Source organism: Aspergillus costaricaensis (assembly GCF_003184835.1).
Source record: "Aspergillus costaricaensis CBS 115574 unplaced genomic scaffold BO79scaffold_20, whole genome shotgun sequence".
Taxonomy (NCBI): domain Eukaryota; kingdom Fungi; phylum Ascomycota; class Eurotiomycetes; order Eurotiales; family Aspergillaceae; genus Aspergillus; species Aspergillus costaricensis.
The window spans coordinates 251,711-264,875 of NW_020291820.1; the positions used below are offsets into that span (position 1 = coordinate 251,711).

The following is a 13,165-nucleotide window of genomic DNA, read 5'->3' on the forward strand; positions in this document are numbered from 1 at the left end:
CCCCTCTCGCTGATCTTCATTCTCCCGCACACCTACCTTCTTCATACCATCTCTCTTCAGCAATCCCCATCATATAGGGATTTTGAAACTAGCAGTCGGACGGAATACATCGCCTATTCATCATCCATCATCGAAACTGCCTGCTGTCACCAACACACCAACTTCAAGACTATAAGACAAGACGCGCAATGGCCACCCAAACAGAAATGGAAGAAACAATCTCACAAGTCATCGATCAGTTTAGCGCAGGTCTTCGTGAACTGAGTCTCAGGGCAAGGAAATGCCCATTCTTCCCACCCTAGATTTTGTACTAACTACAGTCCAGATTCACCAAAACCCAGAGCTGTGCTACGGAGAGCACAAGGCCCACGATGCAATCTGCAACTACCTAAAAGCCTTAGGTTCATATGGTATAACAGTAATCCCCGAAGCGTACGGCCTCGAAACCTCCTTCCTCGCCGAATACGGCGACGGAGACGGAGAAGTAGTCGACTTCTGCGCCGAATACGACGCTCTCCCAGAGATAGGTCACGGATGCGGCCACAACCTCATCGCCATCTCCTCCATCGCCTCATTCCTGGGTGTCGTTGCCGTGATGAAGCAAACCAAGGTTCCAGGAAAAGTGCGTCTTCTAGGGACCCCCGCTGAAGAAGGCGGCGGTGGTAAAATCAAGTTGATCGAAGCGGGCGCCCTGAAGGGCACAACCGCCTCGTTAATGAGCCATCCCACACCCCAATTTCCTCATATGCCTGCGGGCTCTGCGGGTATCGCATTCGGCTCCTGCTTAGCGGCGACTGGGTTCCTAGCTAACTTTATTGGGAAGCCTGCGCACGCGGCTCAGATGCCCTGGGCGGGCGTGAATGCTCTTGATGCGGCAACATTGGCGTATCAGGCTGTTGGTTTACTCAGGCAGCATATCAGGCCTAGTGATCGGATCAACATTATCGTTCCGGAAGGAGGGACGGCTCACAATATAATTCCGGATAAGGCGCAGATTCGAGTAAATGTTCGGTCTGAGACGTTGAAAGAGATGAATTCTCTGCGGGAGCGCGTTGAGCATTGCATGAAAGGAGCGGCATTGGCTACGGGTTGTAAGGTTGATATTGTTCCAGCGTATGAACTAGTCTTCGTATTCTCTATGAAAGATAAATTGAACTAACAGTGAAACAGAATGGACCCATACGCAGATATCCGACCCAACGAGAGCCTCTGTACAGAGTTCACCCGATACATGGGTTCCAAGGGTATGGACTACTACTGCGATCTACAAAAGAAGGATATTGGTGCATTCAGCACAGATATGGGTATGCACACAACAACAACCCCTCCCTTCACTATATAACCAAGCTTCCATTCTCGTTACTAACGAGAAACAAATACAACTATAGGTAACATAAGCTACGAAGTTCCCTCCTTCCACGGCCACTTCTTCATCCCCACACCTCCCGGAACAGCCATGCACACCGAGGCGTTCCGCGATGCAGCAAAGACAGATGAAGCCCACAATATCGCCATGTCAGTGGGCAAGGGTATGGCTGTGGCCGGACTCAAGGTCCTAACTGACGACCGTTTCGCGGCCCAAGTGAAGGATTACTTCGAGAAGGATAAGAAATTGCGATAGCCTCTTCTATTACCTCCTTGCTGGACCTCATGCAGCGAATGTTATATCATCATGATACAATGATGGTAGGTAATTCGCTATACTATGTAGTGGAAGAGCCTTAGCAGAGTAACAACGAAAGTGGACTGTAAATAATGCGATCTACCGAACTCCAATAAGATAGTATCAAATGTATGGTTTCTCTAGTACCAGTCCACTACCAGCGAATAACCCAACCAGTTTATGAAGTACTAAAGAACAAATTTAGCTCTACCATTGACTGGCGAGCTACTAACTAGTTAGTTAATCATCATCGATGACATAGCCTCCTCGTGAATTGGATGATAAATGTCCTCGCTTCGGGCCATCTTCGACCCGAGGGGGGTCTCTCTTCTCGGCGTAGTGATTGTCCCGAGACGCGACTTCGCCGGTGGTTGTCCCGGGGAGGTAATCATGTGTGCAACCATGGGTATGCTATGCAATGGCCTGATGGGATTTGAGCCTAAAGTGGTGTAGATAAGTTAGTGAATTTGCAGATTGGAACTACCGAGGAGTGACTATAGATAGTAGTATTATGATTACGTGGGGTAATGTTTGAGACAAAATTATATGTTGAAGTCTACAGTAACTGCAATGTAACAATTTGTAATCATCGTAAATTCGTATCCTAGTTGTTTTACATGAACCAGTCATGGCTATCTGCGTAGAAGCTAACCCAAGATCCACGAGCTCGTCGCCGAAGCGAGCTCTCCCAATTTTCTCACGATGTCAATTATTAAATTAGAAGAGAGAATCGCCCAGACGGTAGTGGACGGCCTTGATCTGGGTGTAGTTCTCAAGGGCGTACGAGCCGAGCTCGCGGCCAATACCGGACTCCTTGAATCCTCCGAAGGGAACCTGGTAGGAGAGCATGTTGTAGCTGTTGACCCAGACAGTTCTATGTGCTTGTTAGCGAGTGGATTCGATTTATGTAGTAGTGATGGTGACTTACCCAGCACGGAGAGCGTTGGAAACACGGATGGCGGTGGTGACATCCTTGGTGTGGATACCGGCAGCAAGACCTAGGACATAACATTAGCACTTGGCATCGCAGCAATTTGATTCCGGAAGGACTCACCATAAGAAGTGCTGTTGCCGATCTTGATAGCATCCTCAACATCCTTGAATTTCTGAACAGTGACGACGGGGCCGAAGATCTCCTCCTGGTTGATCTTCATGTCGGAGGTGACGTCGGTGAAGACGGTAGGCTGGATGAAGTAACCCTCGGTGCCGTGACGCTCACCACCGACAGCAACGGTAGCACCAGCATCCTTACCGTGCTGGATGTACTCCATGATGCGGTCGAACTGGAGCTTCGAAACCTGGGGACCCTGGAAGGTGTCCTGGGCGAAGGGGTCACCGACCTTGTTCTGCAGAGCACGCTCCTTGAGACGCGCAATGAACTTGTCGTAGATGCCTTCCTGAACCAGGATACGGGAACCAGCGCAGCAGCACTGACCGTGGTTGTAGAAGATACCGAAGTTGGCCCAGGAGATAGCGTTGTCAATGTCGGCATCATTGAAGACAATGTTGGGGGACTTGCCACCCAACTCGAGGGTCACCTTCTTGAGGTTACTCTTGGCGGCGGCCTGGAGGATAGTACGACCAACAAGGGTGGAGCCAGTGAAAGCGACCTTGTCGATGTCCATGTGGTGAGAGATGGCGGAACCGGCAACACGACCGAAACCGGAGATGACGTTAACCACACCGGCGGGGATGCCTGCCTCCTTGACCAGCTTGGCAGCATAGAGACCGGACAGAGGAGTCTGCTCGGCAGTCTTGAGGACAACAGTGTTACCGGTGGCGATGGCAGGACCGATCTTCCAGGACCACATCAGCAAGGGGAAGTTCCAGGGGATGATCTGTCCGCAAACACCGATGGGTTCGTGGCGAGTGTAGTTCAGGGTCTCCGAGTTGGTGTCGATGGTCTGACCATGGATCTTGTCGGCCCAGCCACCATAGTAGCGCAGGCAACCGGCAGCGGCAGCGATATCACCCTTGGCCATGGTGATAGACTTGCCATTGTCCAGGGCTTCGATGGCCACCAGGATCTCGGCATCACGCTCGAAAAGGTCGGCGAGCTTGGTCAGCATGCGGCCACGGGTGGAAGGAGTGACATGGCGCCATTCGCCCTCGAAGGCCTTGCGAGCAGCGGCAACGGCGGTGTCCACATCCTTCTCCGAGGCCTCATAGACGGAGACAATGGGCTTCTCGTTGGCGGGGTTGATGGTCTCGAAAGTCTTGCCATCGGCACCCTTGACGAATTCGCCGTCAATGAACCTGTAAAGTAAACAGTGGTTAACCCTCTACCCAAAGCAATATCGAGGGGATGGAACGCGGGGTGACATACAAGCCCAGAGGCTGTTCATACTTGACGCCGTTAGGGGTCGTGATGGTAGCGTAGAGGTCAGACATGATGAGAGATGGGGAGATGAGATGTGGTTAGAGAAGAAAGAGAGAGGGAAGAGAAGAAGAGAGGAGAGCGGGGGAGGGGAGAACTATCAATTAATAAAGGAGACAGGAAGTTGAGTTACTAGTGGTGGGGTAGGTAGGAGTGGGTGGGGGAGACAGAAAGAGTGAGAGAGAAGTAAGTGGTTGATGGCTGATGGTTGAAGGGAGGGGAAGCTGGCGAGGCGCGAGGGGGGAAACGCCAGCGGAGATCATCCTCGTCCACCGGGTTTAGAACAGACTAGTTAGTCCAGCTGGACTGGTCTAGTCGGATCCATGGGAGGAATTCCGGGTCTCATCCATTGCCATTTACCTCATCTGAATCTCTCCGCGGATAGCCACCCCCTCTTCTGCATGCTCCGATTGGAGAGACCAAGCTCCTTGAGACCGAAAACCCACAGCGAGTTAACCTACGTACTCCCGAGACCCCTATAGTGGCCATCATATTATTTATTATATCGCGGTAAAGCATAATAAGGACCAGGGCAAAGAAGGGAACCTGAAAAAGTCGAGATTTCCACATGCCAGCCCGTTTCTCCACTCTTTATCCAACAATCGCCAGCGATCGTGCGGGGTTTCGTTATCCATGGCTTTTGCTGGTCACCACCACCACCACCACCACCATCCAGGTCCCCCCTTGGTGTCAGCCATTTACTTGGTGGTATGTAGTTATTCATTCTTCAAGAGACCCTGTGGCGTTGGTAGTGGAGGGGATGGTTATCATTAGTAGTCTTGGTTTAACACGGTTACATCTAGTTTCCTCTTACATCATACCGAAGAAGAATGAAGGACCTTTGGCGGACGGGAGAAGAAGAGGCTAGTAGCTAGGCAACCGGTTAGTGAGTTATCAATCATCTCCTTTTTGTAACTCACTAGGGAAATATTACTCACAGCTATGGAGCATTGGAGCAAGCTCTTTTTCGTATTTCCGGAACCCCTCCACCTCGGTGTGAGTGGCGGGGACCAAGTGGGATCTAGTCTCTTGAGCTAGTTTGTTGGACCTGCAAGCTGCAACATTTTAGTCAGCCAGTCAGTACTAACTTAACTAACATCTCGTACTTGGATAGTAAGTAGTTCACGCATTTATTAAACATCCCTGTATAGTCCAATTGGACACTGACCAGTGAGATCTCATAACCTTACTCCTCAAACTCTGAAGGTAAGATGAACAAACAGAAAAAGAGGGGAAATGCGACAAAAAGCTGAGAGATCCCGAGGCATTAGTCTGATTAGTCTCAAGCAAAGTGACCCATCCACTAGTGCCAAGTCACTAGCGGGTTACCGTTGAGGTTTAGCCACAATGACACCTTCGCCTGCTGTTGCTGCGACGGGCGGGAGTTTAGCCCGAGCTGGTAAGGATTCAAACCTGGGGGTGGTCGGCTGATACGCTGGACCGTTTACTACTGGGCAGCGATCTAAGACCTCCTTGCCCGTCTCGGGCGAGTTGTTACAAGTTACAACACCCCTCCCAAGGTACCCCAACGCATATTTCCGCTGCCTATAGACTACGACTTGGGTTGAGTGTTCAGCCCAGAAACTGCTCCCCCACTTATCTCCAACCAACCCTATCCATATTACTACGAAATGTCAATTTATTAGAAACTTTCCGTTGTTCACTCTGACCAAGTCTCTATCTGAAACGGCAAGATCTATGGAGATCCCGCTGCCATGGCAATGCGTGATCTTGTCCTTGTCTAGTGTGCTTTTATCATGATCAAATCACCAAATCCCGGCCCAATCAAGTAGATAGCAACTACGAAAACTGTTCGATAGAATCTTGTCTTCTCTCAAGGGATTGATTAGTTGCATGCAGTCTAGTCTAGTCCTGCAGCTTACACAGTTCATCTCTTATCTCCGGTTCTACTCCGTAGCGCCCGCTTACGTGCCCCTCGTGGGGTTTGCTTTGGCTTGTACCTGCCGGATCCAGCCTCGGCTTTTGCTCTTCTCATACCGATTGCGATCTTTCCCGAAGAAGCGAATCTGGGGAGCTTCGGGTTGATTAATACCGGCGGGAGGTTAAGACTCTTCTCATCTCACCAAACCGCAGCGAATCCCGCCAGTGTGTTTTTGCCTGGCCTTTCCTCTGAATGAAGCTTGATGGGCCTGGCACCGACAACTGCCATAGAAACAACCTCGGGATAGTACTCCTCCGTGGACTTGTTGTTTACTTGCCCTAAATTTATGGGGGGATATCCATTCATTCTGAAGGGCTCTTCTGGTAGGACAGACGTTTTAATGTTCTATACAGGTGCTCATGGCACTGTTGATAATGAAGGAAGTTCTTCTATCATAATATAGAAGACGTCTTTTCGAGGCCTTTGAACGCGCACTGAAAGACATTAGACTGCCGGTTCAATTTGTTGTGAACCCATTCGGTTCACCGGAAGAGACACCGGAAAGAATGCTTAACAGAGCGAAATCCAGGAGCAATTACTACTATCAAGTGACTCATGGATGGTATGTGTTGTTGTGCTGCAATGCAATGCTTCAAAGAACAACAACACCGCGTTATCAGTGCCGATCGGCGGGGTTGGGATACTCTGGAGTCTGGCCACCTCTCCCCGGCATGAAGTCAATGGGTGGCCTGAGTGCATGCAGCCCCCGACCGAATGGTGTCAGTCACTGCTATTAAGGTGTGCAGGTTATTAACTTGATTCTGTTACAGTTCTGCGAATAAGGACAAAGACTTGAAGTAGGACAGCAGCCTGACTCATCCCTGTTACTGGCCTTTGTCACTGCCGACTACGCGCCTATAAGAAGCCCCTAGCTTCACACATCCCCTCTTGCTACTGTGCTGCAACCTGCTGCTCTCTTGATTCGCTTCTGACTGTCGTATATCCATTTCGCTGCTAACGTAAAATGCCAACTTTCTGGCCGTCAATTACCCCAGAGCTTCGAGACTGGGCTTTGCGCCAAAGCGTCTTTTTCGTGGCCTCTGCACCTCTGCAAGGACGACATGTAAATGTGTCGCCCAAAGGATTCCCTGACTCGTCTTTCGCCATTCTTGGTCCTAACGAGGCAGCTTACGTTGATGCCACCGGCTCCGGGAGTGAGACCATCAGCCATGTGCGTGAGAACGGTCGACTTACTATCATGTTCTGCTCATTTGATGCCTCGCCAGGCATCGTGCGCTTCTTCTGCACTGGTTCTGTGATTGAGTACGATGAGCCTGATTTCCCTGGCTACCTCGAGCGGATGGGAGGCAAGAAAGTGGTGGGAGCGCGGGCTATCATCCGTCTGAATGTCTTCAAGGTTCTCTCCCCGACTCCTCTTGGAAGCGCCCTCTGGCTTATTGCCGCGAGCAAGATTCAGTGCTAACAACTGATGCGATGCATGTTATGGGCTACAGGTCCAACGTTCTTGTGGTTATGGTGTCCCGCGATTGTCCCTGCAAGTCGACCCCGAAACCAACAACACCAAGCCGTATCTTCAAGATCGCGATACCCTAGGCCATTGGACAGGCAAAAGAGTCGAGTCCAATGAGCTTCGCACATATCAGAAGGAGTGGAACGTACGAAGTCTGGACGGGCTACCTGGACTACACACTGCGCTAAAGGATAACCATCAGCTTGTCTGGTTGAAGCAGTTGGGCAACTGGACTCGTCGTCACAGAGACGAGATCGAGATGGTCAAAACCTCCATTCTGTTGTTGTTTATTTCTATGGCTATTCTGCAATGGGCAGGATACGTGTAAATGTAGTATGAACTGTGACAGAACTGAAGGGTCTGTTGCTTGTAACCACTTGGAGCTGGCCTGGTGGCGTGACCGCTCATCTAATCCGACATGTGACTTAGACTTTCCTTCCTCTCTGCTGCTTGGACGAGCTTCTTTCAACTGGTCGCTCCCGCATAGTGGTGCATTAATGCGACTTGTTGATCACTATGCCTGCGTAACTCAATTTCACTTAGGTTGTTCATCCTCTTCTCGTGCCGGTCGATCCGACCGTAATGCGGCAGGTAAAAGCAGATCCCCGCATCATCGTCCCAGACAACCGAATGTCCTCGGCATCTCGCTGGAGAGGAGCTCGCACTATCATGTCCTACCTATTCTCTGTTCCATGGGACTGGCTACCTGGGCAATAAACTCTGGAAATACTATCTATATAAACACTTTCCATGACCGGACAGGATACTCTCGCTGTTTCTCGTCTAATATTCAGACCAATTCTAGTTTAGCGGTGAAATTACATATATACTATAATGGCCCAACGATCGGTTCGTATAGCTGGTACGTCAGCCTACTTGAGACGCCCCAAGACTGTTTATTGTTCACTGACCATATTGAATAGGAGCCTCTGGGTCCAACGCTGACCGTCGCCATGCTATCGCTGAGTTCGCTCGCAATTATCCTCAAGATGCAGTCGATGTGATCATTGCTGACTACATGAGCGAGGCGAACATGGTGGCATCAGCGGCTCGTACAGTAGAACAGCAGCAGCGTAAAGCACAAGGCACGCATGGATCCTCGACGATCGAGGCACCAGGCTATGAAGTTGGCTTTCTCCAAGCCCTGGACCCAGCCCTGTCAAACCTGGCAAAATACGGCATCAAAGTGGCGGTGAATGCAGGAAACACGGACACAGAGGGCCTCTACAACGTGGTCAAGCAGATGGTGGAAGCAAAAGGACTGAACCTCAAGGTCGACCTCAAGATGACCTCTGAAGAAGCCATGCTCACATAATTCCAGGTAGCTTGGGTCTCCGGAGACCAAGTCCTGTCCACCGTCAAAGCTGCATTGTCGTCGGGCAAGTCAGCCTTCGCCAATATCTATACCGGCGAATCCCTCTCCGATTGGCCTTTCGAGCCTATATTTGCCCAGTGCTACTTGGGAGGACTCGGAATCGCCGCCGCTCTATCCCAAGGAGCTGATATCGTACTCTGCGGACGAGTCTCCGATGCGTCCCCAGTCATTGGAGCGGCGTACTGGTTCCATGGCTGGAACCGCACTGACCTTGATCAGCTAGCCAACGCATTCGTAGCCGGTCATCTCATTGAATGCAGCAACTATGTCTGCGGCGGCAACTTCACCGGCTTCAAGGCCCTAGAACACATCGGTCCTGACGGCTGGTCCAACATCGGATATCCCATCGCGGAGATCTCCCCGGAGGGTAAAGTAATCATTACCATGCAATCCTACGCGCGCGGAGGCGCCGTCACCATCGACACTTGCTCATCGCAGCTCCTATACGAAATCCAAGGCCCATGGTACTTCAACTCAGACGTAACCGCCATTCTGAACGACATCCACTTCGAGCAAATCAGCCCCAACCGCGTCGCCCTCCACGGGGTCCGCTCCGGACCACCACCCCCAACTACCAAAGTCGGCATCACAGCCCGCGGAGGCTTCCAAGCGGAAGCGATCTACTTCCTCGTAGGCCTCGACATCCCATCCAAGGCACGCATGCTCGAATCCCAAATCCGCCGACTCCTATCACCATATGCCCCAAAATTCACCAGCCTCCAATTCTCAACCCTCGGCTCTGCCCCCGAAAACCCCGACAACCAAGACAGCGCCACCGTCTGCCTCCGCATCGTCGCCCAAGCCCGCCACGCAGAAGACCTCTCCCCAATGCACTTCCTCCGCTCCATCGTCGACACCATTATGCAAGGCTACCCGGGGGCCACTTTCCACCTTGACACCCGCCAGGGCTTCCCTCGTCCCGTCTACGAATACCACGTCACCCTCCTGCCCCAGTCCAACATCAACCATCAAGTCCACCTCCCCTGGCTCCACCAAACCCTCACTATTCCACCCCCTCCAATAACGAAAACGTACCCATCCCGCCAACCCTGCCAATCCCTCACCGACAACCCCACTCTAGACTTCGGCCCCACCATCCGTGGCCCTTTGGGCTGGATCGTCCACGCCCGGTCTGGCGATAAGGGCCCCGACGCGAACTGCGGGTTCTGGGTCCGTCATGCAGACGAGTACCGCTGGTTGCGGTCGTTGTTGTCCGTGTCGGGAATCAGGGAACTCCTGGGAGAGAAGTATACTGCCAATCCGGAGCTGAGGGTTGAGAGGTTCGAGTTGCAGAATTTGAGGGCTGTACACTTTCTGTTTAGAAATCTGTTGGATAGAGGGGTGGGAGTTACTACGACGGTGGACTTTTTGGGGAAGAATGTTGCGGAGTTTCTTAGGGCCAGACATGTCGATTTGCCGGTTAAATTTCTAGAGAGGGGGAAGTTGTAGGTCTTGCCGAGGACTATCGCCTGTTGGTATGTGATGGGTGGAATAGATATGAAGTAGTTGACTAAGAATAGTTCGAATATCACCAGTCAAAGCTTACTAGTACTCCTATTCTAATGTGTCCGAACTGAACTCACTAGTAACATGTGGTATCTCATGACTAGCCCTTCTATATAAAAACCATTATCACTTGACGCCATAAATGCAACAGCTAAATCCACATCTCATACCATGCTGACCTCTTCTCCCCCGACCCCCATTGAATACACCCATCTATCTCCGCCTCGCACTACTAGCCATCGGCTCAAACGCATCACTATCATCCTCAATATCCTCACTCGCCGCTCTCGTCGCCCTCGTCGATCGCCCAGACCCCGCCGTCCCACGCACACTACTCTGCGATCCCACGAAATTCAGCGTCGTCTGGGTTGCTTGCTTGCCCCGAGTTTTTCGCGTAGCTTGTGCCGTTCCTCCAACTGTGTTGGATGATGGTGCTGGGGATGGGGCTTTGCGGCGTTGGCTCGTGCTGGTTGATTTTGTTGTTCTGCGGGATCTAGTGGTGGCTGGTTTGGCGGGTTGTTTGACGAAGAGGGAATCTTCATCGTCGTCGTCGTCGTCCTCATCCTCGTCGATGTTGGGGGCTGCGTTGTCGTCGTCATCGTCATCGTCGAGCATTATGACGTCTTCTTGTTCGTCTTCTTCGTCGGAGGAGACGGGGCGACGTTTGCGGGTCTTGGTAGATGCTGATGATGTGGTGGTTTTCTTGGAAGCTGTAGTAGATGCTGCTTTTGTGGTGGCCGTTTTGCGGGTTGTAGCGGTAGCGGTGGTGGTGGTGGCTCTGCCGCCACGACCTCGGCCGCGGCCGCGTGTGGATGATGTTGTTCGTGATGTGGTGGGTGCTTCGGCGCCATCCTCGCCGGCTACGTCTTCGTTAGGGTCGCCGTCCTCATTGTCGGAGTGGATGAGAGCGCCGGGTTGGTCCTCCCAGACACCGTCGAATTCGGTGTCCCAGCCGTCGGGCTTGGGTTTGAAGCGCTTCTTGCCGCGGGTGCGTTTCTTGATGCCGCGGGAGAACATGTCTTCCATTTGTGTGCGATATCTCTCCATGGCTTTTTGTAGGGAGCTCTCTGCTACTTCTTCTTCTTCTTCCTCTAGATCGTTGTCGCGATCTAGGGCTAGTAGGTGCTTCATTTGGCTTTCGAGAGACTCGTTGACGAACATTTCCAAGGCGTGTTTGTCGTCTTTGTCGATGAATTGGGCGACTGCGTCACCGAAGGAGTTTTGTGGGAGGATGGTGAGAGACTGTGCGGAGAGGAAGTCGCGCACTAATTGTTCGACTTTGACGGTGTCGAGAGTGGAGAGGTGCGAGACTGCTGTCTCGTCGAGGTCGGCTTCTCCCGGTTTGCGCGTGCTGTTGGTGTTTTTCTTCTTGCGGTAGAATTGGACGACGTCGTTCACGTTGGCGACTTTGCCTACGAAGCGGTTGGAGAACCGCTGTGGGTTTTCGCAGTCGTAACTGCCTCCTTCTGGCGTGGATGTTTCGACGCGCAGTCGTACCAGTGGCAGTGGGACTTCTAGCTCTTCGTCTTCTGCTGGTTCGTCTTGCATTTCTAGCCATTCCGTTTTCGCTTCTTCGATGAGTTCTTCGACGATCTCCATGAGAAGGCGGGTTACTTCTGTGCGGTTGTTGTCCTTGCGGGCAAGCTTCTGCGCGCCTTTCTCTTCGGAGAGGATGATCTCGCGCATGGCGAATGGGCGTACGGACTTGAGACGGATGGGCTCGCATTTGAACTCACGGCCTGTGATGCTGAGAATGGCTACGTGTTTGGCCACTGACTCGCCAGGAACCAGGGATGTTGCGACTGATGAGCCGGGCTGCATGACGTGAAACTTAGTCTCGGGGTTCAGTCGCGGGTTGATCAAACATTCGTGTTCGTGGCCCCAGATGACGAGGTCTAGGAATTCGGGGAGGAAATTCTCGGGTAGGTATCCTGTCTCGGTATGTGCGTAATGGTTTTGATGGACGGACATCAAGTTGAACCAGTCGTCTTTTTGAATCGAGGGCTGGTAGAACTTGACCTTGCCGTCTCGGAATGTGCGGAATAGACGTTCATCGCGGACGTTGCTCATACCGTAAAGAGCAAGTTTTGTGCGTCCTTTCTGGAGCAAAACCGGCTTGATCTGGATATTGTCCGATTCGGGGGTCCGTCCATAGTAGTTTATTAACCCAGATACCTGGAGCAGGTCCAATGCAGCCAGATGTCCCTCTCCGGACGGATCATCGTGATTGCCGTGGATTGAGAATATGGGGATAGCCACGTTGATGTCCAGATCCTCGTAGTTTACGTGGTTGAAAGCACCCTGAAAGTTTTCGCTCGCATCACTCAGCATCTCCAATTCGCAAGGCTTATCGCCGAGACAGTTCATGCGAATGGAGCGCATGACTTGGTACATGGACTTGCGCGATGGCTTGTTCTCGTGGAAAAGATCGCCTGCCAGGAGCACCATGTCTACATCTTGCTCCTTGGCCAAACACATCACCTCATGAAAGCTTTTCCAACTGTCATCGCCGCGGATGGGATCCCGTTCATTGTATCCGACATGGTTGTCTGTTGAGACGAGAATGCGGATCGTTTCCGAGTCTGGATGCATCAGCCACGGGCAGTCAGCGGAGGAGAGAAATGATAATTACCATCTAATCTAGGCATCGTGAAGAGAGCAAATACACATAAAATTCAAAGTGATAGAAGAAGAGTAGATGGTTTCGAAAAAAGCAACTTTGGGAAAAGTTGAGGAATCCCAAAAGAGTAATATTACAGGCGACTACTATGTAGCCTGCAGGCTACCGTAGAGGAAAGCTGCCTGGAAACGCAAATGAATCAACGACCGTC

The 13,165-nt window shown here is 51.7% G+C and overlaps 5 protein-coding genes across 5 annotated transcripts; 2 read left to right on the forward strand and 3 right to left on the reverse strand.

Annotated features, from left to right (window-relative positions):
* Nucleotides 1-280: 280 nt before the first annotated feature.
* On the forward strand, nucleotides 281-1,621 carry BO79DRAFT_150521 (M20 family metallopeptidase; the record flags this gene model as incomplete). Its single annotated transcript, XM_025678625.1, has 3 exons — nucleotides 281-1,113; nucleotides 1,171-1,304; nucleotides 1,389-1,621. The coding sequence occupies 3 exons, from the start codon at nucleotides 281-283 to the stop codon at nucleotides 1,619-1,621; spliced, it is 1,200 nt and encodes a 399-aa protein (XP_025538416.1).
* A 609-nt stretch (nucleotides 1,622-2,230) lies between these two features.
* On the reverse strand, nucleotides 2,231-4,206 carry BO79DRAFT_196954 (aldehyde dehydrogenase family protein). The gene is made up of 4 exons (XM_025681234.1): nucleotides 3,990-4,206; nucleotides 2,718-3,919; nucleotides 2,592-2,661; nucleotides 2,231-2,537 (listed from the first exon to the last, which is right to left on the reverse strand). Exons 1-4 carry the CDS (start codon nucleotides 4,052-4,054, stop codon nucleotides 2,381-2,383), a joined length of 1,494 nt encoding a protein of 497 aa, XP_025538417.1. The 5' UTR covers nucleotides 4,055-4,206; the 3' UTR covers nucleotides 2,231-2,380.
* A 550-nt stretch (nucleotides 4,207-4,756) lies between these two features.
* On the reverse strand, nucleotides 4,757-6,036 carry BO79DRAFT_218789 (uncharacterized protein; the record flags this gene model as incomplete). The annotated part of the gene is made up of 7 exons (XM_025683427.1): nucleotides 4,757-4,777; nucleotides 4,862-4,911; nucleotides 4,979-5,095; nucleotides 5,138-5,145; nucleotides 5,209-5,343; nucleotides 5,454-5,664; nucleotides 5,970-6,036. 7 exons carry the CDS (start codon nucleotides 6,034-6,036, stop codon nucleotides 4,757-4,759), a joined length of 609 nt encoding a protein of 202 aa, XP_025538418.1.
* Nucleotides 6,037-6,946: 910 nt separating this feature from the next.
* Nucleotides 6,947-10,277, forward strand: BO79DRAFT_229497 (DUF1446-domain-containing protein; the record flags this gene model as incomplete). Its single annotated transcript, XM_025684044.1, has 5 exons — nucleotides 6,947-7,339; nucleotides 7,437-7,777; nucleotides 7,811-7,815; nucleotides 8,380-8,726; nucleotides 8,775-10,277. 5 exons carry the CDS (start codon nucleotides 6,947-6,949, stop codon nucleotides 10,275-10,277), a joined length of 2,589 nt encoding a protein of 862 aa, XP_025538419.1.
* Nucleotides 10,278-10,463: 186 nt separating this feature from the next.
* Nucleotides 10,464-12,982, reverse strand: BO79DRAFT_246134 (MRX complex nuclease subunit; the record flags this gene model as incomplete). Its single annotated transcript, XM_025685533.1, has 2 exons — nucleotides 10,464-12,916; nucleotides 12,967-12,982. 2 exons carry the CDS (start codon nucleotides 12,980-12,982, stop codon nucleotides 10,548-10,550), a joined length of 2,385 nt encoding a protein of 794 aa, XP_025538420.1. The 3' UTR covers nucleotides 10,464-10,547.
* Between the last annotated feature and the right edge of the window lie 183 nt (nucleotides 12,983-13,165).

Coding starts and splice junctions, on each gene's coding strand:
- BO79DRAFT_196954 (XM_025681234.1), bottom strand. CDS start 4,054: ATGTCTGACCTCTACGCTACCATCACGACCCCTAACGGCGTCAAGTAT. Junction 3,920..3,989: donor TATGAACAGCCTCTGGGCTT/GTATGTCACCCC, acceptor TTTACTTTACAG/GTTCATTGACGGCGAATTCG. Junction 2,538..2,591: donor TCCAACGCTCTCCGTGCTGG/GTAAGTCACCAT, acceptor ACAAGCACATAG/AACTGTCTGGGTCAACAGCT.